The sequence below is a fragment of the Penicillium canescens genome (genome assembly GCF_028828765.1).
Source record: "Penicillium canescens strain IBT 15451 chromosome Unknown utg000006l_segment0_segment0, whole genome shotgun sequence".
NCBI lineage: Eukaryota > Fungi > Ascomycota > Eurotiomycetes > Eurotiales > Aspergillaceae > Penicillium > Penicillium canescens.
In genome coordinates this window covers 1,400,147-1,419,451 of record NW_026703968.1, presented here as the reverse complement: position 1 = coordinate 1,419,451, position 19,305 = coordinate 1,400,147, and the positions used below count along the sequence as shown (strand labels likewise).

At 50.7% G+C, this 19,305-nt stretch overlaps 9 protein-coding genes across 9 annotated transcripts; 5 read left to right on the top strand and 4 right to left on the bottom strand.

Moving 5' to 3' along the window:
• Positions 1-1,484: 1,484 nt before the first annotated feature.
• On the top strand, positions 1,485-4,231 carry N7446_009494 (UBA/TS-N domain protein; the record flags this gene model as incomplete). Its single annotated transcript, XM_058518239.1, has 3 exons — positions 1,485-1,848; positions 1,920-4,069; positions 4,130-4,231. 3 exons carry the CDS (start codon positions 1,485-1,487, stop codon positions 4,229-4,231), a joined length of 2,616 nt encoding a protein of 871 aa, XP_058369027.1.
• Positions 4,232-4,460: 229 nt separating this feature from the next.
• trm61 (tRNA 1-methyladenosine methyltransferase subunit GCD14) lies at positions 4,461-5,955 on the bottom strand (the record flags this gene model as incomplete). Its single annotated transcript, XM_058518238.1, has 2 exons — positions 4,461-5,573; positions 5,623-5,955. The coding sequence occupies 2 exons, from the start codon at positions 5,953-5,955 to the stop codon at positions 4,461-4,463; spliced, it is 1,446 nt and encodes a 481-aa protein (XP_058369026.1).
• Positions 5,956-6,148: 193 nt separating this feature from the next.
• On the top strand, positions 6,149-8,749 carry N7446_009492 (cysteine--tRNA ligase). The gene is made up of 2 exons (XM_058518237.1): positions 6,149-6,535; positions 6,601-8,749. The coding sequence occupies exons 1-2, from the start codon at positions 6,167-6,169 to the stop codon at positions 8,710-8,712; spliced, it is 2,481 nt and encodes an 826-aa protein (XP_058369025.1). The 5' UTR covers positions 6,149-6,166; the 3' UTR covers positions 8,713-8,749.
• Positions 8,750-9,349: 600 nt separating this feature from the next.
• N7446_009491 (uncharacterized protein) lies at positions 9,350-10,164 on the top strand (the record flags this gene model as incomplete). Its single annotated transcript, XM_058518236.1, has 2 exons — positions 9,350-9,493; positions 9,607-10,164. 2 exons carry the CDS (start codon positions 9,350-9,352, stop codon positions 10,162-10,164), a joined length of 702 nt encoding a protein of 233 aa, XP_058369024.1.
• A 1,225-nt stretch (positions 10,165-11,389) lies between these two features.
• N7446_009490 (uncharacterized protein) lies at positions 11,390-12,141 on the bottom strand (the record flags this gene model as incomplete). The annotated part of the gene is made up of 2 exons (XM_058518235.1): positions 11,390-11,815; positions 12,103-12,141. 2 exons carry the CDS (start codon positions 12,139-12,141, stop codon positions 11,390-11,392), a joined length of 465 nt encoding a protein of 154 aa, XP_058369023.1.
• A 282-nt stretch (positions 12,142-12,423) lies between these two features.
• Positions 12,424-13,512, bottom strand: N7446_009489 (porphobilinogen deaminase; the record flags this gene model as incomplete). Its single annotated transcript, XM_058518234.1, has 2 exons — positions 12,424-13,157; positions 13,245-13,512. 2 exons carry the CDS (start codon positions 13,510-13,512, stop codon positions 12,424-12,426), a joined length of 1,002 nt encoding a protein of 333 aa, XP_058369022.1.
• Positions 13,513-14,546: 1,034 nt separating this feature from the next.
• On the top strand, positions 14,547-15,319 carry N7446_009488 (uncharacterized protein; the record flags this gene model as incomplete). The annotated part of the gene is made up of 2 exons (XM_058518233.1): positions 14,547-14,699; positions 14,753-15,319. The coding sequence occupies 2 exons, from the start codon at positions 14,547-14,549 to the stop codon at positions 15,317-15,319; spliced, it is 720 nt and encodes a 239-aa protein (XP_058369021.1).
• On the bottom strand, positions 15,309-15,809 carry N7446_009487 (uncharacterized protein; the record flags this gene model as incomplete). The annotated part of the gene is made up of 1 exon (XM_058518232.1): positions 15,309-15,809. One exon carries the CDS (start codon positions 15,807-15,809, stop codon positions 15,309-15,311), a length of 501 nt encoding a protein of 166 aa, XP_058369020.1.
• Positions 15,810-16,432: 623 nt separating this feature from the next.
• N7446_009486 (PQ-loop repeat-containing protein) lies at positions 16,433-17,797 on the top strand (the record flags this gene model as incomplete). The annotated part of the gene is made up of 2 exons (XM_058518231.1): positions 16,433-16,488; positions 16,675-17,797. 2 exons carry the CDS (start codon positions 16,433-16,435, stop codon positions 17,795-17,797), a joined length of 1,179 nt encoding a protein of 392 aa, XP_058369019.1.
• Positions 17,798-19,305: the final 1,508 nt, after the last annotated feature.

Below are 19,305 nucleotides of genomic sequence, written 5' to 3'. Positions count from 1 at the left end.
GATATGCACCTAGATAGAATGGGAGAATGGGGACATTGCGTAGTGACGATACCTTATGGGAACTTGTAAATATACATTCTGCACTGGTGCCTTTTTGCCCAGCCACAGACCCATCTGCTAGTTCATCCCCCTGTTAGTTTCATAGATTCGAAGCGTCTAGGTCGAGTGGATTATTGAACAGGGAAATTAGAACTTCTGAAGCTTGATAGAATAGGAAGGAGGGAGCCTAATTGTCTTAAAAGAGGAAATTGTGGGCTAGAAGCCCAAGTTAGATGCGCGCCGTCTGTATTTAGGGCTTCAGAGCAATCATTCACGGAGACTGCCGCCACGACCCACTGACAGCGACTACCTTTCTTGGTTCTCGTAAAGTTAGCCTATACGAGACAGATTCAAATACCGGCTGTCAAAGTTTCTCTAGTCTGCCCGCTAAGACTTACTAAATCGTGAAGCTTTTATAAATACTCGGCTTTTGGCCAACCCTAAATCATTCTATATTGGGAAGTTTTGTGGGTTATGACGACTGTTCCTTCTGACGGCTGCTCCCCATATTTTCTGGGCATTGTCACTGAGATTAAACCTCCTGGCTTGGAAGGTTTTCGTGTTTCCCATCAAGCCCCGTAAAGGCGCAGATGTGCATGTCCCCCCATTGGAGGCGACCACCACAGACTAACCATAGAAACATTCTCTTCTAATCTGCTATAATTGACGGCCCGGTAATTCCTCGGGCCATTCCCTCCTTTATAGTTCGATAGAGGCAGATTAGCATGAACAGGGCATGCAACTAAATGGAACCCTATAGGCCAAGTGTTAGATGCCTGAGGATTAGGACCAGGAACCGATGACATTTCTCGGCTGCGCAGTGCAAAAGGACACTCCACTTGCATAGGGACGGGAGAAATCAATCAGTTTAGCTTTTTGCCACTTTACATAGTCTGTACTGTACATGCAAGCCTGTGGGCCGCGCTTAGTAGTTGAGGCATGGCGGTTGGTAATAAACAAACAAAGATGCTCTTTGACAGGTTTAAGTGGATTTGCTAAGTAAAGTCAGGTAGGGCTTCTGGAAGTAAAGATAGCCGGAAAGCTGAAGATCTGAACTGGGTAGTCCCTGACAACGACGTCACTTTGTATACAATTGGTACGAAGTGATGTATCTGAGAGCAATGATTAGTCTCTCTCATTCCAAGTCAAAGTCCCAGTGGTTTTAATCAATTGACCGAAGTGACATCAAACGTAAGGAGTTGAGGCTTCAGAATGAACGAAAACATAGCATCACGTGCCAGCGCCTCAGCCGTGCGGTCTGGATCCCCCACATGCAGGGGGGCAACGGGCATTGTACATCTGCTTGACCATTGCAAGGCGCAATTACTTCAGACCTCTTTGATGAGCTGGTGAGATCATGGAAACCCTTCATCAATTCCCCAGGACCTAATCCTCCGACACCAGACGACCCGACGTCACTCTCGCAGCTCCGCGACAACCTCAACATGGAGGACCTCAACGGCTTGAGTTGGTCCTCCGACACAAGCAAGTCAAACAAACCTCCGCCCATGAGCTCTGGATACTTGTTTCCCAGTATTCCGTCAAATGGCGGCTCCGGCAGGTCTACGCCTTTATCCGCCACGTCGAATCGCTCTAGCTCGCCATCAAAGCCCCCCGCATCGACTGGCGATAGCTTTGCCAATCTGGTCTCATTTGGCCCTTCTGCTGGGAATAAGAACCTTTCTCTTATGGAACAACAGAAGCGCATGCAGGAGGAAAAGGCCAAGAAAGAGGCTGAAAATCGCAGCCGTTTTGAATCGCAATACGGAGGACAGAACAATCAATTCTGGGACAACTTTGAGCAAGGACGTACGCAGAGCCCCGCTGCAGCTCCAGCCCCCAGCAGGTATCATCGCCCGCCGATGAAGATGATATTCTAGCTGCTTTCAATGCTGCTGCGCCGGTAGACGCATCCACTCATTTCCCAGCCCCAAACTCCGCTAGATCATCGCCTCGAATCGATACGAATAGCCGACAGACAACTTCCAATGGGGAAATCTCCATGCAGGACAATACAGGGGAACTGAGTGGTTTTGATGATGACGACCCATTCGGTTTGAACCAATTGAAGCCGAAGGCCGCCCCCGCTCCTGTCCCCGAACAAGGCGACGATGACGATTTCCTTGGGCTACTAGGGAAGCCGGTATCAGAAATCCCTCGTCAGCAATCGCCTCTTGCGTCAGCCACGCCTTCAGACGGCGGACGCGACCAAGATGTATCCCCCATGCCTTCTTGCGACGTCGATCGAGCCATTGCGGAGCTGGTTGACATGGGATTCCCTGCCGACAAGTCTCGCCAAGCTCTCAAAACCACCGAATCTGGAACGGATGTCCAGGCGGCCGTTGGGTGGCTTCTTACCCAGGCCCATGCCGAATCTCGGCAGAAGTCCGACGGACGGCCGAGCGGTCACCCTGCTGACCGTCCCGAAAGAAGCGACAGCCGTCATCGCGATACGCCTTCCTGGATGAGGGAAGAGAGAACACAATCTCCCCGTTCTCGCGATGACAGAAGGAGCCCTGCATCAGCGGACAAGGATCCCGCGCAGATGGCGTCGCAATTTGGCAACAACTTGCTGAAGTCCGCAGGCTCGCTCTGGAAAACCGGTAGCAAGAAGTTCCAGCAAGCTGTGAATGAATTCAACACCGATCATGACCCCAGCCAGCCTCGCTGGATGAGAGAAACATCTTCACACGACGAAACTCCTCCCCAGCCTCAACGTCCAAGTCGTCGTGAGCAGCCAGCCCAGATCCAAACGCATCCGCAAGATTTCACAAACGAAGCGCTTCTCCTTGAGTCTGGCGATGGTCGGCCCCGCAAGCCTACTCGTCCCCGCGAAAGCTCCCAACCTGATCCGAGGAGTCAGATTCCACGCAATCAGCCCTCTCCAAGTGCTGCTCAACCACGACAGCAACCCAATTTCCTCCAGCGCCCATCCCAACAAGGCTCCCAGGATCCAAAATCTCGACTCTCCCGGTTTGCCGCGGAAGAGCAGTCAGCGGAAGCATATGTTAGCCCTGCGAGACGCAGGCGCCCCCAAGCGTCACCGCATCCTGAGCCCAGTGTCGACCTATTTGATTCTCCTGCACCTTCAGCCAGTCGTCCCAAGCCATCTCCCCCAGCCCAGACCGCTACGCCTTCCGCACGTTCAACTCCCATCCCTGTGCACCCCAAAGCCCCAGCACGGTCTATCCCACCTGTATCCCCACAGGCGCTTGAATCAACACATCGGCACCGTGGCAAGGCCGCAGAATCATATAAGCGAGGTGATTACGCAGAAGCCCACCAAAGCTTCTCTGCAGCTCTTGGTGCGCTTCCTGACAAGCATCCTATTACAATTATCATTCGCAGTAACCGCGCAATGACGGGTCTAAAGATTGGAGAACCCAAGTCTGCGATTGAAGATGCAGACGTCATCCTTACTTTCATCGGACCATCGAAGGGCGAAAATGAAGCAATTGATCTAGGAAACGGCGAAGCGCCCAAGCCCATGAAAGATTTCTTCGGCAAGGCGTTAATGCGCAAGGCTGAAGCACTCGAGCAACTAGAACGCTGGGGCGATGCAGCACAGGCATGGAAGCTGGCCGTGGAGTCTGGCCACGGCGGAAGCACAAGTATCGCAGGCCGGAACCGGTGCGAGAAAGCCGCTGGCACCAGCAAACCCCAACACAAGCCGGCCGCTCCTGCCAGGAAGAAGCCTGTGCCGACGCCTAAGCAACCGTCTGCTTTATCGGACCTCACGGCCACTTCGGCGTCTGGGAAGGACTTTGAAGCAGTTAGTCGGCTTCGACAAGCTAACCAGGCAGCTGAGCGCGCCGATGAGGAGAAGTTCGCTCTTATGGAGAGTGTCGATACAAGACTGGCCACCTGGAGGAATGGCAAGCAGGATAACCTGCGCGCTCTCCTGGGCAGTCTGGACTCTGTGCTGTGGCCCGAAGCCGGATGGAAGAAGGTTAGTTTGGCAGAGCTGGTTCTGCCAAACAAGGTTAAGATTCAGTATATGAAGGGGATTGGCAAGGTGCATCCTGATAAGGTATGTTTGATTCTTCGTACTCCCCTCCAATTCTCGGTTCTTGTCTGACTTTCTGCTTAGATCTCTACTACTGCCACCACTGAACAGCGCATGATTGCTGGAGCTGTGTTCGGAACTCTGAATGAAGCTTGGGATAAGTTCAGGGTTGAGAATAATCTATGAGCTTTGCAATCTTTGTTGATACCATCTATCCCAATTTTGTTCTTGTTGCATATCATGATTTTATAATCCTAGAAAGCACTCTTCATAGCATTTACTTTTAGACTATTCCATCTGAGCCGTTGCCATACCTATCTTTCGGGTTTATTGTAGTTTGGTTGTCATATGAATAACCACGTTGAAACTCCGTTACTCTATGTTGGCAGAATAATTTATTTTGTACAATCATTGATCATGCATCGGTCATCTCCTCAGACTTCAATTCTGTCTTAACCTCCACCTCAGTCTGAGCTTCCCCAGCCCCTGCTTTCTGCTCCTGTTGCTTCTTCTCCTCCCGAATCCGTATCCGCTCCAACGCAGCCTCCTTCTTCATTTGCTTCTTGCTCTTCGTCGGCTTATCATCCGGCTTAGAAATCTTCTCGGACGGCCATTGTTGCCTGCAGCGTTGTTCATCCTCTTCAGACCAATCCCGAGGCAAGATAGCAAAAACCAGATATGAAGTGTGCGTCTTGAGATCCGGCTCTGTCCGGTGCGTCAAGCGACCTAGGGCATATGAAGGCGCATCAGAAGCCGCCTCCTTGTAAGCCGGCGGATCCTCCACAATCTCTTTGTAATCGGGATCCTCTCTGTTTTGCCGGTGGTCACGGATGCGCTTGGCGCGCTGTTCATCGCTGCGCAGCTTGGCGACTGCCTCGTCAACGGTCTTCGGGTACAGGGTTGCACCACGCACGCCCTCAGTATCTAACCCAACACGGTCCCGCCTCACGTCGATCCGACGCTGGGCAACCTCTACCATGGAAATATTCAGCCATGATAACTGGCGCATTGTGCGGATCGTGCGCTCGGCCTGCTCGAGACAAGGCGAGAAAGTGCATAGGTAGATAGGCGATGACGGGTCAAGAGCTGACTCGCCGGAGGGAGGGTTGCGCGTGAGATGTTTCAATGCCAGCCAGGGCGCAGGCAGGTCCAGGAAGATGGCGTTGGCCTTGGGCGATTGGCCGGTCTTGGGATCACCTAGTAGGAAACCGTCTTCGTAGACGTCGCGATGTGTAACCTCCACTAGCCCATCGAGTCCATGGTCCTTGAGTTCTGCTTGTATTTTGCCCACGCGCTGCTCGTGGAACTCGAAACTGCACACCTTTCCTAGACGTCGCCGTTTGTTCGCCTGCGCTGTCTCGGGGTATCCGTTGAACACGGCGCGCACGGCCGCGTGTGTGAAGGAGCCACTACCCGCTCCGGCTTCGATGACTGTGCTTCCTGGTCGTGCGCGGAGTCGGTGGAGGATGTAGCTGTAGTCGGGTGTGTAGACGACCTGAGTGCGGTGGGGGAAGGGACAAGGTCCAGGCTTCGGGTGTTGGGGCGAGAACGTGCAGGAAACCACTGGTTGCAGCGACCGCGGCCTTCAATTCGGGCTTCTCGTCCTCTGCGGGTGTTGTTGCTCCCGATGCATCGAGCTCCTCTGCCTTGCGCTTTGTGGTGTTTCTGCGGCCGCGCGAGCCGGTGTCGACTTTTGAGGCGACAATTTGCGAGCCCCAGGGTTTGCCGATGATGGTGCTGTGTGGGAAGGATCCGAATCGGGTATTGGTCACCTTTCCTTCGAGGTAGCCTTGGTTCTCGTCGTCGTATTTGCGGAGGATTGTTGGAATGATCTGGTCGCGACGCAGCTGTAGAAGAGCGAGACCGTCTGCGTCGGCCGTGGCGCTCGGCGTCAAGAATGGAGACGGCATGGTGAGTGACAGGAGGGAAATGCGAAACTGCCTGGTAACGTCAGGACTTTGATCTCCGCAACGAAAAAGTTGCTATGCTGATTACCCGATCGGGGTATAAAGTAGGGCTCAGGGCTTGGTCCTCTCATCCCCAGCTACCGCCAATCACAGCAAGTCCGCAAGTGCTGGATGAGTCGTAACAAGAGCCCCTCCCCCTCCATTGCTTCTCTTTATGCTCTTCCCCCGTTCCTTCCCTTTCCTTTCTTCTCCGTCTAGACAGCGGTTTATACCCTCGTTCGCTTCTTTTAGGTCCATGTCTTCACGTCAACAGCCGCCATGGCGGCAACCGTCCAGCCCGGACGCGCAACTGCCTGCTTTGAAGGTGTGGAACTCGTTGACCAAGTCCAAGACGCCCTTTGTCCCGATCGATCCCGCCGGCAAGAAGGTTACGTGGTACGCATGTGGCCCGACTGTTTACGATGATGCGCATTTAGGACACGCCCGCAACTATGTTAGCACCGATATCATCCGCCGAATTATGCGCGATTACTTCAAGTTCGATGTCAACTTTGTTATGAATATTACGGACGTCGACGACAAGGTATGTACTCGCGTTGTGGTGTAGATGCCAACGACCCCAAATGGCGTGACTCATGAATCCTATAGATCATTCTCCGTGCCAGACAACAACACCTGTTCAACGAATTCGTTGCCGCTAGTCCTACAATTACCCCGGAGGTTCTCGATATCGCCAAGAGTGCCTTCAGTGCCTACTTGAAGAAGAACCTGCCCTTGCTCGATTCCGCACTTCCTCCGTCGCAATACAAGGTAGAGGTGGAAAAGACATACAAGACTATTCTGAACGGTGGAGCTCTGGCCGGGAATGAAAAGGCTGGCGATGATGAGGCTAAGGTCAAAATGCACATTAAGACAGCTGCATCAGCAGCAAATGTCATCGCGCAGGCTGAGACCCGCGATGGCAAGAGCGCCGACCCTGCTCTGTTTGCTGAGTCGTTCTACACGGATGCGCAAGACCTTATTCTTCCCTATCTTGATGCGCTGAAGGGCGCATCCGTTGATGCCAACGACCACAGCATCTTCACCAAGCTTACTAAGAGATATGAGGAGCGGTTCCTCAACGATATGCGGGATCTGAATGTTCTTGATCCCACTGAGTTAACTCGCGTTACGGAATACGGTGACGAGATTGCGGCTTTCGTGGACCGCATTGTTAAGAACAAGTTTGGATATGCCACAGAAGATGGATCGGTTTACTTTGACATCAACGCTTTCGAGGCCGCCGGCCACCCGTATGCTCGCCTTGAGCCGTGGAGTCGGTCTGACAACAAGTTGGCTGCAGAAGGTGAAGGCTCGCTGGCCAGCAAAACGACAGAGAAGCGCGGTGCTTCTGATTTCGCTCTTTGGAAGTCCTCCAAGCCTGGTGAGCCGGCGTGGTCCAGTGCCTGGGGCAAGGGTCGCCCTGGATGGCACATTGAGTGCTCCGCCATGGCCTCTGCCAGGCTAGGCAACCAGATGGATATTCACTCCGGAGGCATTGATCTTGCTTTCCCGCATCACGACAATGAGCTTGCTCAGAGCGAGGCCTACTGGCATGATGACCACAAGCATGACCAGTGGGTCAACTACTTCCTGCACATGGGCCACCTGTCCATTCAAGGATCTAAGATGTCCAAGTCGCTGAAGAACTTTACCACCATTCGGGAAGCGCTTGACCGAAAGGACTGGACCCCGAGAAGTCTGCGCATTGTGTTCCTTCTAGGTGGCTGGAAGGACGGTGTTGAGATCACAGATGAGCTGGTCAACACTAGCAGCTCGTGGGAGGATAAGGTGAACAACTTCTTCCTCAAGGTCAAGAACCCTTCGACCGCCCAGTCGTCTGGCACCGACACCACCTTTGCCGCTGATTTGGCAGCGGCCAAGAAGGCTGTCGATGAGCAGCTTTGCGACTCCTTCAACACTCCAGGTGTCATGCAATCCATCTCGGAGCTCATCACCAAGTTCAACGTCGTCGACAAGGCCACCTTGAACCCGAAGGATGCCGAGGATGCTGCACGATGGGTCACCTCTATCGTCAACATCTTTGGTCTTAACGGTACCGCGTCGGCTGACAATGCTGAACTTGGCTGGTCTGGTATCGATGTTCCCGAGGAGGCCAAGCCTTACCTGTATCCCCTCTCGGCTATTCGTGACACTCTGCGACAAGCTGCGCGGTCAAAGGCTGGCATCTCGGCCAAGGATATCGAAGACGCCGTTGCCCGTGCCCCGGCTCCGCAAGAAGCCTCCGAGTCTGCCAAGCCTTACGCGGAGCTTTACTCCAACTTCCGCAACAAGGTTGTGTCCTTGGAGTCATCTGATTCAATTGGCAAGGATATCCTGTCCCTGTGCGACCGGGTGCGTGACATTGACCTCTTCGATGTTGGCGTTTACCTCGAGGATCGGGACAATCAACCTGCTCTTGTCCGACCGGTTACCCAGGAGATGCTCAAGGCGCGCGAGGAGAAGGAAACCCGTGCTCGCCAAAAACAAGAGGAGAAGCTGAAGAAGGAGCAGGAAGCCCTCAAGAAGGCCGAAAAGGGCAAGCTGAGTCACCTGGAGATGTTCCGCACCAACGAGTTCAGCGCCTGGGATGAGGAAGGTGTTCCTACCCGTGACGCCACTGGCGAGGAGATCACCAAGAGCCGCGCGAAAAAGCTTCGCAAGGACTGGGAGCGCCAGAAGAAGACGCACGAGGCGTGGTTGGCCACCCAGGCCAAATAGAACCAAGGCCAAGGAAAAGCATTTTGAGTATCTAGCTTGATACCTCAGTATTTCGGGGTGGTTACCCATTATGTCATTTTGCATCGCGGGGCGTTTCCGGCATATATCAATCTTATATTTTTGTTCTACAGAATCCAAGGCCTGATTGGGATAATATAAGCACTAACTTACCCCTCAATGTACATGTATGCAGCGCGGAGCAACGTAGTCCAGAGAACATCTAAGTACTCGGGCCGAGCGAAAGTGCCTGGACTTGCCACTTGGTGGACTGATGGGGCCCCGGAACTTGTACCCCGATAATAGGTCATTGGGGTTCTATCTGGAGAAGTGGGATGTCTATCATCTCATCTCTTCTCCCATCACTTGCCTTTTCAGACCTTGTATTTAGTGTCCCCTACATAACTGATTCCAATTTAATCTCCTCTGCATTCAAAATGGCTGTCCAGACGGGTCTCGACTACATGCGTTCGCGCACCGTTATTGACTGCGACACAATGGACGAAGAAGGTGAGCAACCTCGCAATAGATCTATGTCTATGAACAGAAAACTGACAGTTCACAGTTGCCAAAACTCTGGGCCCTTTCCAGGACTGCACTTCCCACCAATTATGAACCACCACATCTTGGGGTAAGGTGGATGCTAACCGCCCAGGCCATTGCCTTCGCCGAGCTCTCCAAACCAGCACGCGCCGAGGTGATTTCCGCATCTGTAGCTGATGCCTATACACTGCATGCAAAGTACTCATCAATCACCGTTGAAGAATTAGCCGTCGAGATTGCGGTATGTCTTGAATGAAAGCAAATGTCAAGGAAAAGGTGTCACTAATAGAAACCCAAGATGGTGCGAATGGCTGCTGGAATGGCACAGCATATTCGTGGACGAGTCCTGTGCAGACTAACCCATACTACTCATACTCGTTGGAGAAGACTGTTATTAATGCACTCCGTAGGTTAAAGCTTAAGCTTACTCAAGGGCCCGTCAAACAGAAGATAAATGACGCCGTCATGGAGATGTTCGATCAACTCGTGACTGCCGATATACCGTCAATGGAGCCCTCCTCGCAGGTGAAGACGCCCCTTCTGCACCACCAGAAGCAAGTATTCTGGTTTATGACGCAGAAGGAAAAGCCTCGCGCATTTGGACCGAAAGAAGAAGACAACAATTCGCTGTGGCGTATCGAAATCCAGTCCAATGGAAGCAAACGGTACAAAGACATAATCAGTGGCGTCGTTGTTGATCAGGAACCTCCGCAGATCCTCGGTGGCCTTTTGGCCGACATGATGGGCCTAGGAAAGACTCTTTCTTTGGCTCTCTCTTCGCTCAAAGAGTCACGCGAATGGACGAGGCAAATGCCTAACCGCCATCTCGTTCGACAAACTCCAGGAATTCGCAATACCAAGACTACTCTATTAGTTATGCCACTCAGTGCTGTCAATAATTGGGTGGCTTAAATCAAAAAGCATGTCAGACCGAGAACCTACACATAGTACGTCCATCATGGTACAAATCGGATTACCGATGTGGATGAGTTTGCCTCCTATGATTTCTTGATCACGATGTATAACACGATCCTCAGCGAATACCCGGGCAGGGGCGTCAAACGTGGAAGCCCTTTAAAGAAAATGAATATGTTCCGCATTGTCCTAGACGAAGCACATATTATCCGTGAGCAGGGAGCTCAGTAAACTAAGGCAATCCTCAACCTCTACTCGCAGCGTCGGTGGTCAATCATAGGTACACCCATCCAGAACCGCTTAGAGGATCTCCTTTTAGTTACCAAGTTCTTGGATCTCTTCCCTTACAACGACCGCGCCCGCTTTGGTCAGTACATTTTAAGCCCATTAAAGACTAGCAACCCCACCGTACTAGCCAGCCTACATGTGCTAGTGGACTCTTTCACGCTACGCCGTGTCAAAGACCGAATTGACCTTCCGCCTCGGGAGGACAAGATCAATACCTTGGAATGTTCGGAGAAAGAGCACAAGTTGCACGAATTCTTCCGCAACGAATCACAGGTTATGATGCGTGTTATCGCAGGAGAAAGTAAGACGAAGATAGGTGGCCGTTTGTACCATCATGTGCTTAAGGCCATGATAATTTTGCGACAGATTAGCGCTCGTGGGAAAGAACTTTTTGATGTTGAGGAACGCGAAAGAATCAAGGGCACGATGCGATCGTCTTGGAAGAAGGCGCTAGTAACGACAGTCTGTCTGGAATGAACAAGAAAGCCTACGAAATGTTCATGCTTATGGGGCAAGACGGGGTACCGGCTTGCCAAATTTGCAACAATCCCTTGTCTGAACCTCTTACCGGCTCAGGAGCTGTGGACCGCGATGCACCGATGGCCATTTTTCTGCCATGCTGGTGTGTCCTCTGCCCCGATTGTTTCGCTGGCTGGAAAACTGCCTTGATTCAACTCCTGAGCCGGAGGCCCAATGCCAGGTATGTGATGGTTGGATTCCGATGAACTATGCCACCATCACCGCCGATGGCATTGAAGACCAACAGGTGCAAGGAAACGCCAAGAAGACAGACAAAATGCTTGGTGAATATAAGGGCCCGCATACAAAGACTCTAGCACTTGTTGAATATCTGCAAAGAATTGCAGATGACAGCAAGATGCTGGTTAGTGAAGCTCCCACCAAGAGTGTCATCTTCTCAGCTTGGACTTCGCATCTAGATTTGATCGAAATCGCAATTCGTGACAAGGGCCTCAGCAAGTTCGTCCGTCTGGATGGTACCATGAGTCTCCAAGCACGTGGCAAAGCGCTTGTGGCCTTCGCCCAGGACAACGAAATCACCATGCTTCTGGCCACCATTGGCGCTGGTGGTGTTGGTCTCAATCTGACTTCGGCATCTCGGGTGTTCATCATGGAGCCCCAGTACAACCCTGCTGCTGCAGTTGCCCAGGCCGTGGATCGAGTTCATCGACTGGGTCAGCGCCGCGCTGTGGAAACGGTGCAGTTCATCATGAAAGGTAGCATCGAGGAGAAGATCCTCGAGCTTGCCAAGAAGAAGCAGCAGCTCGCCGACATGTCCATGAACCGTGGCAAGCTGGACAAGCGCGAAGTGCAGGAGGCACGCATGCGGGAGTACCACAGCCTATTTAAGTAGTCGTGTCTTTCTTGCCACGACTTTATACTCTTTCGGGTATCTTTCAAGCGCTCTGCCACGACCCGGTAGAGGCTTTCTGATGACGAACTCGAGGTGTTGTTTTTTTCTTTTCTTTTTTTTTTCTCAGATACAAATTCGGCTTTGGGTGGGGGGTTCAATGGCGGTCTTGCTCTTCATTAGATACCCGGGGATGGAGGTTATATTCTCAAGGCGCTGGACTGGTTTTTCTTTCCTTTTTTCCTTTTCATATTTCTACTTTATCGTGACGCACATACACCGGTTGTTCTTGATGCTTTATGATCCCATACACGCATGTTCCTGTTTTATAGAAGACGTTTCCCCCTGATTGGGGTACACAAGCTAGGCTTTATCTAGATTGAGGATGGTTCCTAAATAAGAGAGCTTTGTGTTTGCATTTTTGAACTGTGAGTTTTGATTAATATGTGAGCCTTTTGTACCAGAGGCAAGGTACCTTGAGATCGATGATGAGGTGACTATTTTGGTATCGCCTCGTAGACAAGATGCAATTCTAAAGACACGAGGGGGGTATTGTCACTTGTAAAAAAAAAGAAAAGAAAAGAACACCTGCCAGGGCATCAATCCTTGCTAGGTCGGCTGGTGATGATAGACTTCAGAATGTCACCCGCACCTCCTTTCACAAGCCTCGCCGCCAATTCCTGTCCAAGCGCAGAAGCCTCCTCATCAGTCTGCACAATCACATCCATGGAGTCCTGCACACTCTGAGATCCATCAAGACTAACCACAATCGCCGTAATTCTCAAGAGAGACTGTGCCCGATCAACCCATTCCGTCTCAGCACCGATCGGAACACTACAACCTCCCTCAAGAGTACGCATAAGAGCCCGCTCCGCAAGACAAGCAAGAGTGGACCACCGATCCGCCAAATTGCTCACCAATGCCAAAATCTCGCTATCGCCCTTGCGAATCTCCAGCCCAAGCGCTCCTTGACCCACCGCATGCAGAATTCCACCGTCCTTGGAACCCATGTACTGGTTGATACGATGCTTCAATCCAATGCGCTCCAGCCCAGCGGCAGACATCACCATGCAGGTATACTCGCTTTTGGGATGATCCACCTTGGCCAAACGCGTCTCGACATTTCCGCGCAAGTTTGCAAAGCGCAGATGCGGATACAGGCGACGAAGCTGCGCCGAGCGTCGCACGGATGAAGTACCGACGACGGCGCCTTCGGGTAGAGTCTGCAAGCTCGTATAAGGCAGGCCAGCTTTGACGATCAATGCATCGCGAGGATCATCGCGGAGTGGAATTGGTGCGAGGTCGCACGAGTCAGGGAGTGTAGTTAGCATATCTGGTCCTTGTTAGACTTTGTTTTTTTCCCCTTTTTCCCCTTGTTTATTTTATTTTTTTTTTTGGAACGAAGGGAAGTGGTGCCTACCTTTTAGACAATGGACGACAACATCTATCTCGCCCGAATTGAGCTTCTCTTCCAATTCGCTGGTCCAGAGGGACTTTGCTCCGAATTCGTAGAGTGCTGTGGACTTGTCCTTATCGCCCAGTGTGTGAAGGGTTTCAATTTCAAAGGTCCGATCGGGCGCTATTTTTTGCAGACTGGCGCGGATGCCCTCGGCCTGGACGACGGCGAGATTGGATCGACGAGTTCCAATGCGTAGAGGTCGGTCCGTCGTCTTGGTTGATTCGACCATCTTGCAGTTTGATCTAGTTCCCGGGGGTGTGGGGGTTGCGTTGGAAGGAGAGAGAAGAGGTGGAAAATCGACATTCAGTGTTTGGTTTGGCCCTCTCCGAGGCTAGTCTAGTGGGGCTATTAGTAGCAATCTATAAGATTCGATGTACCACTCATTCGTTCACATTAGTCGTTGTGTCAAGATGGAGTTTGGATTGACGAGCTGGCTGAGAGCCTGTTGGAGTGTTTCATATCCTCGTGTTGGACTTGCTTTGCAACAATGTCATCGGGCAGAACCAGCCCACTTCAGTCCCATGGTGGTCTTGAGCTCATTGAGAAAGGAGAGAGATCATCTGGCCATGTGGAATATAAGGAATTATTGTCACGCCGTACTGTTAATTTCGAAGTATACCCGAATATCAATTGATGAAGTCGGTCGATGAGACAATTCTCAATTTTTGGCAGGGTGTGTGGAAACTTGTACAAGATCGATAAATTCTCCTGCACAAACCATGAATTCCCAAAAGAAACCGGAAAATGGGTGAGCAGGGAGGGTGAGCATTCAGCTTATGCCACGTAAAGCAAACGTACGCATCTCTCTCAGCTAGGTTATGTCAAAAACTATTGGATCAAACCAATGATTCTAAAACGCCAGTCTCTTTGGCATCTGCACACAGCCACCAGAGGAGCAGACGCGGTACGCTACTCCTACTATCCCTTCACTGACAGCTTTGTTTGGTGGCCCTTATTTTCTGGCTAACAGGGACCAACCAATTATCTTATCATTTGACTATAGCTTCTCCACAGTCATATTAAGGTTTTCTTTAAGCTCTTGGCATAGACAATATTCGAAATTAATTATCCGTACTGTATTGTAGGGCCTGCCTGCCTGCAGGTGCCCGACACACAGACTGCGTGTACTATGTAATATGTTCCTTGACCGCCCATGAGGTCGGCGATATCACGACGTTTCGTTATCTCCACCCTTCAAAAGATTAACGAACTTTCCAAAGTCCGATTTCCAACGCAAAGCGTCCTACCATTTAGGCAGGAAAGATGGAACCATCATCCCAGGAAGAGACATTCCTGCTACAACCTCATCATCCCATCTTCAGAAAAGCTGCGGAGGCTCTAGATGACGAGGGTATCCCTGTCGTGGAGTACGGGCAACAGTTAGAGTGGCGTCATGGAGACCCTGTAGTCCTTCTGGTAAGTAACAAAAACCGCGGTATTCGGCACTGCGCTAACTTGCGAATCCCGAGCTTGTCGAGTGGGCAGTCCCCGATGAAATGCTCAGTCGTTCATCGCAGATCCTCTCAGACCGTGGATTTTTCTGTGAGCGCCCATCCACCCGCGACACTGACAGATACGGACCGTGGGAGCGAGGTGGCAAAATCCACAAGCTACATGGCGGTTTCAAATTACTTCTCTACCCATTGTCGTTTGTTGGCATTTCGCTCCAGGATACAGTCGAAGTCATCTCTACCTTTGATCGCAGGCGAAAGATCTTGACGCCAACACCTCGCATGTACATGGAATCATTGATTGGTCATCTCCTCGATCACCCGGTGGGCGATTGCATCAGGTGTCGAGTAGAAGAGTTTCTATTGTCGTTTATATCCTTTTACATTTTGCGCGAAGAGCCGCTGAATACAAAGGAGGGTGAATGGGACGACCAGGAGAGCGAGGAAGATTTTCAGAAAAGAGCTGGGGATGCAATAATAAAGATGAAGACTTGGGATTGGAACGCCAGCGGAAAAAATTACCTTTCCATTGCTGAATCTGTCGTTCGCAACTGTCAGTCTATCGCGAAGCTATCTAGTCATTGATGAGTGTAAAATCCTCCGCTTTCAAGGTAGTCGCAAGGAGAGGGCGAACTGTAGCGTGCATTTGATACAACTGATCACGGCGTTCTACATCGTCAATCACATCACTCTTCATGGCCATGTAGAACGCCGTGATCAGACCATTACGCTCAGGTAATGTCAGTTGGTGGTCAAAGATCTCTTGAATCTTAGTCTCGTTGTCCGGTTGGTTCACCAATAGCCGATATGCGCTTTCGCAGCATTGACGTACAATACGCTGTGAGATGGTCCATTGTTCTCGATCGATGAGGCTGGCTGGCGACATAGTCGCCGGCGGTCTCAGCAATTGTTGCCTTAGTGAAGACAATGGCATGGGAGATGAGGATAATACCAACCGGAAGTATGGTCTGTTCTTGATACGGCAGCCCCGACCAAGTTCCTGCCCGCTAGCTTGACCTCCGCCGAGGAGATTTACTTCCTTGCTGGCGTGGACCATCTCACCATTGCACCCCATCTTTTGAGTCTGCTGACCTAGCCCTACGCTGGAAATGTCAACTCGATGTTTGATGCTGCCCTACTCTGCCTATTCCCGCAAAGGGCATCTCTTTCGTGAATGACCCGGGCAGTTATCAGATCACATTTGCACGAGACCTTGGTGGAGCTAGTCAGATCAAGCTGACTGAGGTATGTACACATTTAATTATTTAAAATTAGATATTTGCTGATGGTGTCTAGGCTGTAAATATCTTCTGCGATTTCCAGGACAAGCTGGAGCAAATCATGAAGGTTGCTGTCTGATTTTCAGATCCGGGGACAAGGCATAGACAGGCACTTCTGGAAAATTTCAAAGATAGCTAGCATTAGCTAGAAATAGCAAGTATTACACCTCCTGTCTAATTCTCCGATATATACTCCAAAGCACGTGACCTGCCTCATACGTCATCCAACCTTCCATCCGATTTCTCCAATTCTTTTCCCGCACCTTCAATTGTTCTATTGTCGACTTCTGCAGAGCTGGATTGCCCAGCCAATGTATTTTTGGCTTTTGATCAACGACCTTTGTGCAATATATTGCTTCTCCGACTTGGTATCTAAGTGAAAATCTTCGCATCTGAATCATACGGTTCCGCCTGCAACATGTTCCCCTCGCAGGCGGCTAATTTTAACATTGAGGCCCTGAGCGGCATCTGTGGGTAAGTTTCAAATTCTACATTTCTGTTTTTGTTGTATTTTTCAATTTGTTCTTCTTGTATATCGTCCTCAAGGTCCATCCTAGTGCTGCATACATGCTTGTGACAGGTTGTAGATCTTTGAGACCGACGATCCCTCGATTTTGTCAATTGCTCCTTTCGAATAAATCACTAACCAATTCAATTCAGATCAATTTCAATTGCCTGCTGGGTCGTCGTGTTCTCTCCGCAGATCATTGAAAATTTCCAACGCGGCTCTGCAGATGGCCTTTCCCTTCTTTTCCTCATTGTTTGGTTGGCTGGAGATGTATTCAACATCTTAGGCGCCGTCATGCAGGGTGTGCTTCCCACCATGATCATCCTTGCTGTGTACTACACTCTAGCAGACATAGTTTTACTGGGTCAATGCTTTTACTACCGAGGATTTAATCTCAGAGACGAGTTGTCTCCTTCGCCCACTCCGGAAGCTACACCATCAGTCAATGGCATCCAGGATGCTGAGGCTAGTGGTGTCGAGCACCCAGCACCTACGGAGAGATCCGCTCTGATCCCCAATTCCAACGGTCATGTTCAAATCCAAGAACCAGCCCGAAACGCAGCTGGACAGTCCTATCAAGAAGGCATACACCCAGTCTCTGCTTCAGGCGAAAGGCGACACTCAGCTGCCTCGTACCATGATATCTTCCATTCATCGGTGGATGGAACACATCTTTCCCCTGCAACCCCATTCGTCGAGCCCGACTCGTCACGCAGCCGCTCTCAACGAGCTCGTCGCCGTCGCATTTCAACCATCCAAGCCATCCTCTTCAATTCCACCGCCGTGGCATTAGTATGTGCCGCAGGCGTGCTGGGATGGTACGTCAGCCCGGCCTCGAAGTCGTCAGCGCCGGACCCGGAACCTCTTACCATGGATGTCCTTGGCCAAGTCTTCGGGTACCTTTGCGCGGTACTGTACCTGGGATCACGTCTGCCCCAGCTACTCCTGAACTTCCGCCGCAAGTCGACAGATGGAGTCTCTTTGCTGTTCTTCCTATTTGCTTGCATTGGTAATCTCACCTATGTGCTGTCCATCTTGGCATACTCGCCTGTTTGCCACGGCGAATCATCTTCTGTGGATGCTATGGGTCATCGCCACCGCGAGAAGTGTCATTCTGGTGAGGCGGCCGCTCTCTATGGGCGGTATGTGTTGGTCAATCTGTCCTGGCTTGTTGGTAGTGCTGGCACGCTGTTGTTGGATATGGCGATTTTCGCGCAGTTCTTCCTCTACAGTGACGGCAAGGGTGTTGATGATGAGCATGATGACCAGGAGTAATGACAAATGTAAAATTAACAAAATTATTATACTGAGAACACGGTCAGAGCTCCAAATCAACAACTGGAACTTCTTTTTGTCTGTCATGGAACCGAGTAATGGTACTGATTCGTCACACTGTTCACGTAGACAAGTAAATCAATAGTATCTTTTGGCCATGCACGTTGACTAAAGGAGGGCTCGATATCATTCTGTATATAAATTGTCTCGAGTAACGGCATACCCTTAGTCCAAATTTCGAGAATCAGTGACAATTCAAGCGCACGAGTAGGTCAAAACATTCGTTGAATGACAGTCATGAGATACCCTCAGTGACACCCAACAACCTTTTTGAAATCAGCTATGTAACAAGTGCTGTTTCAATGTGAACCGTTCCCGTATCTATTGAGACATCTGACCTTCTGGGTCCGATATCACAATCACATAAATTCCTCATGTTATATGATTTTCCTCTGCATTTCGCTAATGGCGGCAAATACCCTATGCAAGACATCATATCCAGGATGACACAAGACGAACCAGGCCGCAGTGCTGGGCACACGAGCTGTATAACTAGGATGCAAGTACTACCAGCATGACCCTTTTGTCTCCGATTCCCTTACTTGAGTGAAATAATGGAAAACGCTGTTGGGTGATCAAGTTTGTGAAACCAAGAGTCACAGTTCTCTTGGATTTCAAGTCTAAGCCCAAAAGACCAGGTCAAATATGAGCCAGTATAGTAACACATGCAAGAAACTTTTCTTCTTCTACCTGGAATAAGCATGGACGAACTAGCGGTCAATCTCGACAAGGGAACCGAGCTGGCGAAGTGCAAGGGAAGAGTCTGGTATGGAACAGGGATTGCAGATCCGCGATTGGATTCTTGACACCATATACTACGAATAGATATATCAAAAAGCAAGCGCCGGAGCCTATACCGAGTTCCAATACCGTATGTGGTGCCCGAACTAGCGCAGACTCGCGTCTCACATCTGCGCGATATAACGGTCTCACCACGACCCTAGTAGGCAACTTGACAACCCCTAGCCAACCAGCCCTGGACTATTTATGCATGTATCTCAATACTAACACGCTAGAGCAAGCGGCCGATGATGTCGGGCATTCAAAAGAAAAATCTTACCGCGAAGATGCATATAGCGGATGTATCGGGTTGGGGTCGAGGGGGGCGGGCGGCAATATAAGTTTCACGGAGAACGAATAGCACTTAGGCTAAGTGAGGGCCCTAACGAATTACCAGCCTATTATTTCAGCTTTGAGTTTGCCTATTTTGACTTATGCAGGTTCAATCCACGGTTCGGGATGTGGGATGATTCCATATAGCTCTCCCAGTCTATAAGATTATAGACCAGTGGTTGCTTCCCAGCCAACTGTATTTCGCACCGGAAGTTTGCCTCTGACTTGGGTGCTAGGCTTTGCAGCCCTGGTTCCAGCCCAACTGTACATATTACTATCTATTCTTTTCTGACTGTGGAACTGTGTATATAGTTGTGGAAACCCCATGGAGGATG

Coding starts and splice junctions, on each gene's coding strand:
- N7446_009492 (XM_058518237.1), top strand. CDS start 6,167: ATGCTCTTCCCCCGTTCCTTCCCTTTCCTTTCTTCTCCGTCTAGACAG. Junction 6,536..6,600: donor TTACGGACGTCGACGACAAG/GTATGTACTCGC, acceptor TGAATCCTATAG/ATCATTCTCCGTGCCAGACA.